Source organism: Barbatula barbatula, assembly GCF_947034865.1.
Source record: "Barbatula barbatula genome assembly, chromosome: 3".
In the NCBI taxonomy this organism is placed as follows: domain Eukaryota; kingdom Metazoa; phylum Chordata; class Actinopteri; order Cypriniformes; family Nemacheilidae; genus Barbatula; species Barbatula barbatula.
Genome location: NC_136764.1, coordinates 16,107,678 through 16,119,894, shown reverse-complemented (window position 1 = coordinate 16,119,894; position 12,217 = coordinate 16,107,678). Strand labels below are relative to the sequence as shown.

Genomic DNA, 12,217 nt, shown 5'->3' with positions numbered 1-12,217 from the left:
TGTTTGCCAGCAGAGCTGCCGCGGCTTTGCAGAGCTCGTCTAGTCGGAACGCTAATACCTGGTGATCTCAATGCCAGGTTGCAGATTGAATAATTGCTGAGCTGTGGCGCTCTGCGTGTCTCCTGAGTAATTGGTATGGGAGAAGCTAGGGGGGCTTCGGCTCCCCGAACACTCGTAGAGGTCAGGATTTCATTTGTCCACTTCCTGTGGGCTTGTCCAACTTGGACGTCTTACTTCACTTTTAATGAAATCCGTCTGCACTTGCACCCCTGGTTATTTTCCTCGTTGCTATCATTATGCAGTTATGGCACCTTATAGGTTTTGTGCCTGAGCTCATGATTATGGAAAACGTTATGTCTTCACGTGTGGGATTTGTACTCTGGATCTGCTGTAATGTGATATCAAAATATTTGATGCATTTTTCATGACTGGTCACTTTTAATGACTCGAATTTGCCAAGTGGTGTTTGCTGATGACTCTTTCTATTTTGCTTCATCTTCAGCTAGGAACAGATGGCTTTTGGAAGTCTGTAGCGCAGTACGTGCCCCGGGAACCCTCGGAGATACGGATCCTCAACCCTTACTTCATACAAGAGGCTGCCTTCCAGTTTATTGGCCTTCCACTAAACAATGGTCTCATGGGTAAAGGGGTAAGCATCATATTAATTTTAACGCCTGGCGTCTTTTATTCAGGTGGCATATCTTGCTGTTTTTATTGCATGCTGCAAAAGAATTCAACCCTGCTGTTGGACCGCTCGGATTTTTTGAACCAAAATGGCAGGCGGTGCCTTTAGTCAGTTTTATGTAAATTGGGGTCACAGGAAGCCTTAGGCACGTGTTTCCTCAATTAGCCTGTAATTACCATAAAGATCACCTTAGGTCAAAGGCAGCATGACTAATCCAATGGGTGGGGAAACTTATACCATTTGTTTTGGATAAGCTTGACAGCTGTTTTAATACCCTCAAACTAAAAAAACTCAGTTGACAGCCACAGTTTAATCAAATGAATTATGTGGTCACATGCAGATTAGTTTAATTGATTAACAATATTCATATCGTCTATTCACATTGCAGAGTATGTGAATAGTGGTATAGTCTCACTAACATGGCACAAAGATGTCTTTGGTGTCATGTCAACTTCCGTGACAGCCACGTTCAGGTGCCATCTCAAAAGTATTTCAACTTCTTAAGGCCATTTCAAAGTCACAAAAAAAGAATCTGGACATGTTATAAAATGTACATATACATGTATTAAAGTATTTAAGTAATCATACTAAATAAGCTTATTTAATTTAAATAATACATTTTCATGTAGAGAAAACAAGCAATCCTCCCTACTTAAGGTTTAGTCGGTTACACAAAACTGTCAGTACATATCATAAAGGCTGTGAAGCATGCAAGATGACATTTCACGAATTCCACTGATGAAACACATCATGAATGCTCTGGTCAAGCATCAGTAAAATTTGTTATGCGCTCTTTCACCATGCTTAAAAGACCACCGCCCCATTAGCAAACATGCATCTTATTCAGACCTAGCTAGGGTGTGCCGTAGCCCGTGGGGAGATTTAGTAAGCGCAGGCTGACAGGACTGTCATAAAATAAGTGTGTGTGACCTGCATCAGACAGGCTTTGACAAAAAGTATTCGCCTACCAAGAACTCATAAACACGACACGCCACCTTTCTCTTACATCACAGGAAATTGGACTCTGAAAAGGAACTTGCCAGTTGTTCAGTGCATTATAAATGCTGTATATGATGCACTTGTAAGGTGGAATGTTGTAGGGATTTTCTAAACAGAACAGGAAAAATTTGTGGCATCTAGTGGTGAGGTTGTGAATTGCAACCAACGGCTCACTCCATTGCTCGCCCCTCCCTTTTTATCACTACAGTGGCTGACACAGGACTATGTCAGCATGTTTTCGCTCTGTAGACCAGTTTGTCTGTTTGGGCTTCTGTAGAAACAACATGGCGAATTCCCTGCAAGGGGACCCGCGGTGTATTTAGATAAAATAGCTTATTCTAAGGTAATAACAACATAACACTTCATTATGTAAGGTCTTTAGACAGTTATGTATATTACATTGCATTTCTGTCAATAGAGAACTGTGGTCTGAAATTAACTTTAACTGTGGTCATGGAAACCTTTAAAGCTAACAAGTTGTAAGGATGACCTCTTCTGAACATAACACCAGTTTATAATTAATCCAAGCTATTTATGACATAAATGTAGACAGGGGTCTGTGTATGAGTTGACCACCTCCTGAAAGCTCAGACCCCCTTTGAATTGTGCAACATGTGCTGTGCACGTGGAGTGGTGCCCGGGCCCCTAAGGTTTGTGTAGGTAGGGGGGCAGCACGGGAGGGAAGCTGCCCCATACGGTACTGATCAAGGTGGGATATGGTTTGACACATCCTTCCCCTTTGAGCGCTCCAGACACCCACCTGCCCTGTGCTGAGTACACTGGGCCAATCTTCTTAATAATTGTGTGTGTGTGAGTGATCCATTCCCCAGGCCACTGCGAGCTAATGATTTAGAATAGTTGACTCCCTCAGGGAGAGGAGGAAGTAAAGATCTGCCTCTTGAAATTGGTGAGTCAGGGGTTGGGGGTCTGTTTGAGCCAATTGTTAATCACAGGCAGCTCAGGATGAGTTAACAACTGCAGGGATTGAATTTAGCCAGGGCTCATTTAGCCACATGCGGACTTAAGAGCATTTATCTAGACCTTGACAAAGCGCTGGACTTTATTGCAGGACATAGACAATGCTATAAATATATTTGCATGTAGCATAGCATTGCTTATTCGTAGTTTGGGGTTACATGTGCCAAGGTATTTAAGTATTTAAAAGATTATTTTGGAACTTGGGTTTCATGCACTATTAAACATTCAAATTATTATATTTCCCTGGTTCTTATCAGTCGTAACACGTGATTTCCATGAATATAATATGGTTAGGAGTTTGTTTAGAGCTTTGAGAGGTGTTAAACGCATGCTGTCAATACAGAGATTATTTATATTTATGGCCATTATAGTTTCAACCTGGTGGATTATAAAAAAATGAAAAAATCCTGCAGACTTCGACTAGCTTCAATGGCTGATAATAGAGGGTCGTGAGTCTCATCTAGGGACTATAATTTAGTTTATTTACTTGACCGCTAAGCCCAGAACACCCTAGAAAGCACACAGACTTCTCTAGCTGTGCATTAAAAACCTTAGCAGCTCCAAAGGAATTGTGACAGCAACTTTTGCACGTGCAAGCACCAATTTTCTCATAGAGAAGTTTAATGATGCTAAACTTGCACTTTTTCTCGATAGAACATTCCAACATTGGGCACCGTCGCCATAACAATGGCCCTGCATAATTGTGATGAGGTCGCCGTTGCCGGATTTGGCTATGACATGAACACCCCTCATGCACCCTTGCACTATTATGAAACAGTCAAAATGTCTGCTATAAAAGAGGTAAGAGATTTCTAGATTTTTTTTGCTTCTGTAAACTCAAAAGATATACAGACCCAGGTTAAACAACTGTGAGCTTATGGAAAAGCACAATTATGATGTAATTAACGCCATGTTTTTTGGTTCAGATGAGACGTCATGAAAATAACTCGGTTGTTATGTTTTCTGAATTCCATTCTTCCCACATTTACCATGGCCGTAAAAGCACACTCATAAAACCGAGCAGTTAACACACAGTTAGCTCCCGACTGCTCTGGCACATGTCCCTGTCAAATCACAGTGAGAGACCGTTCATGCAGAACACAGTCACTTCCTACTATCTGTGTTCTGTCCATTTTTAACGTTTGCGCTGTGTTAAACTGGCCGTAAACCAATGGGATTAAAACTGTGCAGGTGGTTTGCACATGCTCTGCTAGAATGGTGGAGGCTATTTATCTTTGTAGATTTTGACAGAAGTACACAGCGTTTATCCTAATTGTGATGTGAGGGATGAATCCAACAGCAATTCCATCAGTACATTAACTCCGAGGCTTCTAGCGGTAAATTCCAGGATTAGGGTAATAGCTTTTTCTTCCAGCATGTTGGGGAGGTTTTGGCATTAAAAGTCTTCTTGTGAAGAAAAGTGCTTTGCAGGCTGTTTAGAGACCCATTGAAAGTCAACACAAGCGAAGGTTACAAAAAACTAAAATGATTTTAAAGGATGTGTATTAAGTGGGAGAAATAAGAAATAGCGAGAATCACAGGTCTTAAGGCAGCATGGCACTGCTGTCCATCTAAAACCTTTTATCTCCATATTTCGTGCTACATTTTTTTTGCCATAAACCCTTTATATTTGTCATCGGGTTTCGCAAATATCTAACCAATATTAAGGAATAAAAAGTGCTTGTCAACTTAGACAACACCCTTTTATTTAATCATTTAAAAAGTACAATTTTTTTCCCATATCCTGAAAAACAAGAGAATTGAACATCTGAGGTTTTGGAAGGACTGCGATTGACAGGCTGTAAATGGCATGATCGAAAATCTAAAACCTCACCACTAATATCAATTAAATGTTTTTAACTTTCCTGTAGCTCAGTGGTAAGACCACTGTGTTAACAACGCAAGGTTGTGGGTTTGATCCAAGGGGATTGCACATACCTATGTATAAATGTATAGGATAATGCAATGTATGTAAGTCGCTTTGGATAAAAGTGTCTGCCAAATGCGTAAATGTAAATGTTGATGAATTTTATATATTCAATTGACATATCCCTGCAAAATTCAGTTTGTTTTGTAGTCATTTTCCCCTCCAGTCGGAGAGTTTCTGCACCACAGTCACATAAGGAAGAGATTGTTTCAGGTCTTCTGTCTCTAAGGCAGTTAGGCGTAAAGACACTCTTACCCCATTTTGGCCTGCACCTTTTTCTTTCTTATGGGGACTGAAATCGTATTCCTGGATTTGCTGGCCTTTTTATGAATGTGATCCTTCACACAAGTTGAACAGGCTGAAGCAGACAGCCCAGAGACTCTGACGAGAGCTTTGGCCTAGTATCACGGTCCCAGTGGTCCCAGAACCTTCTGTCGGGGCAGATGTGCAGTCCACCCATTCGGACTCTGATCCTCTCACAGGAACCCAAAGCTCTGGTTTCATCCAGGATTATCGAGCCTATAGTTCCTCTGTTGTGGGGTTTGCGATTGAGAAAATCACACAAGAAATATAGTATATTGAAGGAAGGCTGGGAAAGATGCTCAGTTGAGACATTGGAGCTGGGGTTTTCTGATCTCAGGCCACACTTCGATTGCTCCTGTGTGGCTCAGTGCTCACTGTTATATAAAAAATATCCTAATAGGTTTGATGTGTTAGTGAGAATGAAGGTAGCTTTGCTGATTTCTGGTCGAAAAATTTAAGTTTTACTTAAAGTGTATTTCACAATATATGTTCCATGCTGAAAGTTATGAATTCTATTTATGTCTCCCCAGTCATGGACGCACAACATCTCGAAAGAGAAGGAGTTACTCCGCAAGCTGGTAAAGGCCAACGTCATCACAGACTTGACACATGGGATTTGAAGCTCCCAAGGTGGGTGCCTTTCCCAGAGGACTAGATAATGAAGAGTCCTGGCACACCCAAGATAAGGAACATAGAACACTAAGAGGCATAATTTCAGAGTGTTGGAGCGATGCCTCAGTTAAGATGCACACGTGCCTTTAACCGACAGGCTTCCTCTGAGCGGTACATCGAAAGGTTCTTGAATGTCAGGAGACAATCCTTTTCCTGATCTGACCCCCTCACGAATGGAAGATATTTGGAGGTGAAAAACAAAACCAGTCCTTGAGGAACAAGTCGCAACATTTACTGATTGTGCCAAATTGTACCTCTCTATAGGAGGAGACGGCCCCCTTCTCCTGTCTGAATGTATTAGCTTAATGTAAATATCAACGATTTTTACAGTGCATTTTAATGAACTGCTACAGCCCCTGGGATTCTGCCTTCACTTTTTTTCCGTCCGGGTCTCTCAGTGCATATCCTGCCCCCTGTGTATGGAGGGGCAGAGGGATTTGTTTAATTCAGCTCTTTTCCTGAGCACAGGAGGCTCTTTATCTCCTGAATGTGAGGTTATGTTACATCTTCTTTTGTTTAGGAAAGGGGTTAAATCTCTAAGTTATTTATTTTGGTACAGTTGAAGGCAAAGAGTTCACCCTTCAGAAAGTCTCGTGTGGTGAATATATAGACAAAGTTTAACATAGATGGGGACCGAGTACATTCTCAGGCGGCCCTCAAAATCACCTGACGTTATGGTACACTTCCATGCTGTAAGCGTTTGTACTTTCAAGGCAGTAGACTGAGACAATTAGGAGAAATATTTTTACCTCGGTTTCACGTTTTTCTTGTTTTAATCAAATGTCACACTTTTTTCCTGCACATTTTTGGAAGGTGCAAGTCATTTTAATGAGTACTTGTTTCAGTGCTTTATAGTTTCGTATACGATATGAGCTTTCAGAGAAAAAGCTGCAACACTGCCCTGACTCTGTCATAGGCAGGGTACTGGAAACATGCCATTCCACTAGCCATCTCGCCATTTTTTTACGTTTCTAAGGTTCAACATATACTACAGAGATGTTCAGCAAATATTTAGCTATTCAGACTTCAAAACAAGAAGCAGTCATCATCCTGACTGATGGGGATTCAAGATAAATATATCCATGAAAGATGCATTTGTCCATGTTCAATGGTATATTTATACTGCGCAGAATACCACCAATCAGCATTCTGATGGTCATTGAAAGTCAATAAGAAAATATTCATGTTTCTTTTTATAAAAATATATAATATAAATATATCTTCAAGTTGTAATAAAATAAATGTTCTGGGCAGTTTTGCCCTAAAAAAAATTTTGAACTGTGTCTAATCTTTATCTTCTCTGTTTGAAAACCACCTATGAAAGGTATGTGGACTTAAAGGTATAGTTCACTCTATGACTGACTTTCTTATGCACTACACAAAAAATATTTTGAAGAATGTTAGTAACCGAACAATCTGGCCACAATGGATTTCCACTGAATCGACACAAAACCACTGAGACAAAATATCTTCTTTTGTTTTCCACAGAAGAAAGAGTCTCATACAGGTTTTCAATGACATGAAAGTGAATAAATGAGGACAGGTGTTAAATTTAGGTGAACTATCCCTTTATGTAGGTAAGTATTTTATCATTTAATTTAAAAACATTTTAAACAATTTATATATATATGAAATGTAATGTCATGTTCAAAATAGTACGATAACCTCAGTCAGGATTAGTTTCCTTATACAATGTAAACAACTCTTTGATAGCTCTTTACTGTAGTGACCTCTATGCATTAAAGGGATACTCCGCCCAAAAATAAAAATTCTGTCATAAATTACTCGCAGTATTTCCAAACCTGTATACATTTCTTATAAATTTCTAATGGACGCAAAGAAAGATATTTAGAAGAATGTTACCAACTGAGATTTCTGGGGTAGTCATGAAATGTACATTTCGTTACACTGTACTTGTATGTGTGTAATGACAATAAATTGAATCCAATCCAAAAATGGTAGTCAAAGGTACCCCAAACTGTTCTTTCCTAGATTATTCAAAACATCTTCTGTGTTTAACAGATCAAAAAATATACAATACTTTTTTCTATCATAGTAGTCTTATGAATATATTTATTTGTGTGCAACAATACAAAGAAATGTATACAGGTTCAGAACAACTTGAGGATAAGTAATTCATGACAGAATTTAAATATTTGGGTGAAATATCCTTTTAAATGTAACATGTCATTACAAACAATGTTCACCTTAATATTTGTTCATGCTGACACATAACATTCTGTTATTAGGCAGAAATTTCAGTATCAGATAGAAATGATTGCATGAATAAGTAAAGGAACTTTATGCTGTATGTTTGTTTGTAATTTAGAGCAAAGTCAAAATAATTTAATAGTTAATCATGATACATGTGACTTTATTCGTATTCATTTATTCCTGAGAATTGGCCTGGTTTTGATAAATATCAGTACTACGGTGTCCTGAAGCCTTAAACAGAAGGGGATGATTATTTTATTATGCGGACATGTCTTTGGTGGTTAGTAGTCATCTTATGATGATGAATCGGAATATTTCAGGGGAGAAGCTGATGTCCAGGATTTAACATAGAATCCTAAAGCAGCTGCACTTGGTGACCTGCTGTCAGAACCACAGCCAGATCACCAGTCAACCAGGACATGTGTAATGTTGTAAAACCTCAACACTTGTTTTTGCAAGCTTAGTACTGAAAACAAAAGTTTAAAGCTGCTGGAGAGGTATGTGACTCAAACTCAAGAATTCCTTTGGGGTATGAGTTTTATTAAAGCGACAGTTTACCCAAAAAGAAAAGATTTGGTCAGCTCTATACTTAACCTTGAGTTGTTCAAAATCTGTATAAATTAGAACAGATATTCGGAAGAATGCTTTTTGCCAAACAGTTCTTGGCCAGATTTGACTACCATAGTTGGAACAATGACAATGGTAGTCAAAAGTGCCCCACAACTGTTTGCTTTCCTACATTCTTCTTTTGTGTTAAACAGAACAAAGAAACATATAAAGCAAATTTTCCTGGTTACAGGCATTCTTCCAAATATATTTCTCTGTGTTCATCAGAAAAAAATACATTTTTACAGACTTAGAACAACTTGAGAGTGAGTAAATGATGACAGAATTAAATTTTTGGGTGAACTGTTCCTTTAAGCTCTACTTTGACCTCTTTGTGTGTATCACTGTGTATACAGTTCATGTACATTTTTCTTACCAAATTCAGTTTGTTACAACTGAGATCCAATTGGACTACCCGCAGAGAGTGTGTGAAAGTGAAATAAAGAAAAATATTACTTTATTTCATCCTCTCTTTCTCTGTATTTCTTTTAATGCTCAAGTGAAATTTTGACAAGGATCTCATTTCATTTGAGCCACTCTGGAAGACCCTTTCTAACAGTGGAACACACACTGAGATGGACCTGAGACAGGAAAGGCACAGCAGTACAGCTGCTGGATGTTATAACTGTATTCTGATAGGGTGACACTCAGGCCCTTTAAAGTGACTACGCTAAGTCTATGTCCTGCTATAAATATATTCCCGTAATATAACCTTCCACGTTTTGGCCTCAAAACTCCATCTTGTATTCTGGCAATTCTGCTTGAGGTGTCTTAACTGTCCCTTTGCAACCACAAAGCACTAGATACAATACATGCTCGCACACATCGTCCAAGGATCTATGTATGAAGTTCAATAGCTCACTAATAGCCACACTTAATATAATACTCCCATCACTTTACAGCATATTTGTGTTGACAAACGTAGATCCAACCCATAATCCTTTTGGCTGATACCTCGCTACCTCATAAACTTGCTGTGAGAAACGGCCCATAAATTGTCATCTTTACATCCCAGCATTCTGTGATTGCATTGAGTGAAGGGTTCGTTCCTTTAACGTGGCACATGAGAATAGTGCACATTGCCTGTCAGTCTGGAACCGCTCAGCTTGAACATGGTCAGAGTCAAAGGAACATTGCTTGGAGTTATGGTGACCTCTTTCTAAACAGCACCACATTTCTTCATTACCAAGCTGTGGTCCAAACCTTGCACATGCTTTGAAGCAGTGCATGTTCTCATATGACTTATTGCCTTTTTATTAAAATTGTAAAAGGAAAACGAAAAGTAAAGTCTTCGTTTACTCACCCTCATGTCATCGAAGGCCTGTGAGACCTTTTTTTCTGTGGAAGACAAATGGAGAAATTCAGAAGAATGTACTGGTCATTTGTTTTCCATGCAATAAATTGGGGAGGCAGGGGAAGAGGGTTAAAAACTCAAAAAGGACAAGTTGTGTGGTGCAATGCAAGTTTTCTGAATTCATATCATAGCTTGATTTAGATGTATTTGTGAATTTTGCTATTCATTGATAAATGTATGCCTGAGCTTGTGTGATTGCGTTCTTAACATCATTAGAGTAGCAGGAATGTCCGGTTTCTAAATGACTGCTCTGGTTTTCAGTTCAGTTCAGGGGATAGTTCACCCAAAAATGTAAATTCTGTAATTATTTTCTCACCCTCAAGTTATTTCAAACCTGTGTACATTTTCTTGTTCTTCTGAACAGAAAGAAAGATAGTTGGAAGAATGTTTGTAACCAAACCGTTCTGGGGCACTATTGACTTCCATTGTCGGGAAAAACGACTATGCTAGTCAGTGGTGACCTAGAACGGTGTCGTTTCCCACATTCTTCCAAATATCTTTAACACATGGTTTTGGTACAATTTGAGAGTGATTAAACAATGATCTATGCGTTTAAGCTGGTGTTAACAATGAAATGAAGATACAGACAAACGAACGCACCTGTGAAAGGCTTTTATCTAACCTTCACATCTGGAATCATGTTTTCTCATACCATGGTTACCAATTTATGGTAAATACATTTTGGCTTTTGTGATAACATCAGCCTGGTACTTAATCTTGCACAGCTTTTTACAGCTGGCATACATTAAAAATAACCAGGCATGTATATGATGTTAACTAGACGATTAGCATCTCCCACTTTTAATGCTGAGGTTTTGTTGCAAAAATGATCTTGTTTTGAAAACAATACAATTTAAATGATCACAGTGTGGCTTATAATATAGTTGAGAAGACTTTTCTGGTTAGAAAACATGTCAAGAAGAAAGCTCCATGTGTGAGCCACTATTGTTGACATATGGTCGCAGCTCCATTTGTTTTGCTTTTGAGCGACAGTCTTCCGTTAGATGTGGCTGCAAACATCTCCTCAGTATTTGACAGTCACTCTCTTCTCTTTTTGACTTTAACAGCCTTAAATTGGATACAGCATGTTCTGTCAATGCTTTGAGGGTTTTACACAAATATACAGAAACAAGGAAAGATCAGGGGATGAGCAACACGTGTTTTGTATGTCATAGTTTCTGTACATGAACTCATGCAAATATATATGTTCGTTAACTCTGACTTTATTCTGAGTAAAATAAGGTTTTGTTTTAATGTATTCAATACATAAATCAGTAAAATCTAACAAACTTGTGTTTTAGATATAGAGTAAATAAGTGGTTTACAAGTTTGATTCCAGAGCTGTAAACTTTCCCATGTGGTGTTGTGAGGGTGCAGAACCCAGTACTAAAAACTGAGCTTTGAGGGTAAACATACTGCACTGGTTACTTGTAGAGAGACATTACTGGGAGGGGCTGCATGACTGTAAATGTCTGCAGTATTTGTCATAGTTCAATCACCCTATGAGCTGTTTGTTGATGGGAGCCTTTATCTGTTGTTCATGTGCTCATGGGCTTAGCCGTGAGTACACACAGGACGTGTTCTTCAACCCTAAACAATAGTGCAACAGTGCATTCATCACTTAAGCAGACAGCCACATATGTCAGAGAAGGTGTGCGCTTGGGTCTCTTCATGTGTATTTTTAGCTAGCCTATGTTATTTTACTAATGGATTCTGAATTTTTTGTATGCCAACCCCAGTTTTGATTAGCAAATAACAAATAAAATATGTATTATTGTACGCAATACAATGTAAGGGCCACATGTTACACAAGCAAAGCATTCTACATATGGGAAAATACCTTTAAGTGCAGCTGGTGAAACCCTGAGTGGGACATGCTGTGGTGCACCTGAATAGGAGCTTGAAAATTGTGACTGCTTGATACAATGGTATCTGTTTAAATCAAATTGCTTTCCATTGAGGCATAAGCAGGGTTACCTGAGGGGAAAGGTTACAACCACAGATTTCCCAATCAGTCTCTTTGAACTTTGCATTCTCATCGTGGATTCTCATTAGGACCAGTGGTGAGATTTGATACATTTCCCCATACCTCACTCAGTTGTGTGTATTGTTAGTTTGGTCTATAAATAGAGCTGATGAGATCCTCCCCGAATGTGTAATGAAAGCCCAAAGTGAGCAAGGCCCTGTTTGATCAGTATTTGTGCTTGATGTCTGGTGTTTGTAGTGGAAGGAGTGCCAAAGTCAGCGCATGTCTGTGTGGAGGGAACTCCGTTGGTGAAGTTTGGGAAAGAGAGGGCGGACAAAGAGGTTTCGTAGAACAAGGGCTAGAAGTTCATTTATTTTACTAGATTAGGTTACTCCTTTATCGAGAGCTGCCCTTGTGGGAGGCTTGGCCATTGGGGAAAAGCCATACCGTCTGTCTAATGCGCTGCCTGCACTTTGATGCATAATTTAGCTGAAAGAATTTGCTTGATAAGAT

The 12,217-nt window shown here is 39.2% G+C and overlaps 1 protein-coding gene across 12 annotated transcripts in view; it reads left to right on the top strand.

Annotated features, from left to right (window-relative positions):
* st3gal3b (ST3 beta-galactoside alpha-2,3-sialyltransferase 3b) overlaps nt 1–6,827 on the top strand; it is a 61,385-nt gene extending 54,558 nt beyond the window's left edge. For all 12 annotated transcript variants that reach the window (XM_079452086.1, XM_079452085.1, XM_079452083.1 and 9 more), the window contains 3 exons: nt 503–649; nt 3,317–3,463; nt 5,423–6,827. In XM_079452086.1, coding sequence (XP_079308212.1) covers nt 503–649; nt 3,317–3,463; nt 5,423–5,512 — 384 coding nt within the window. In that variant the 3' untranslated portion in view covers nt 5,513–6,827. The remainder of the gene's footprint in view (nt 1–502; nt 650–3,316; nt 3,464–5,422) is intronic.
* Nucleotides 6,828–12,217: the final 5,390 nt, after the last annotated feature.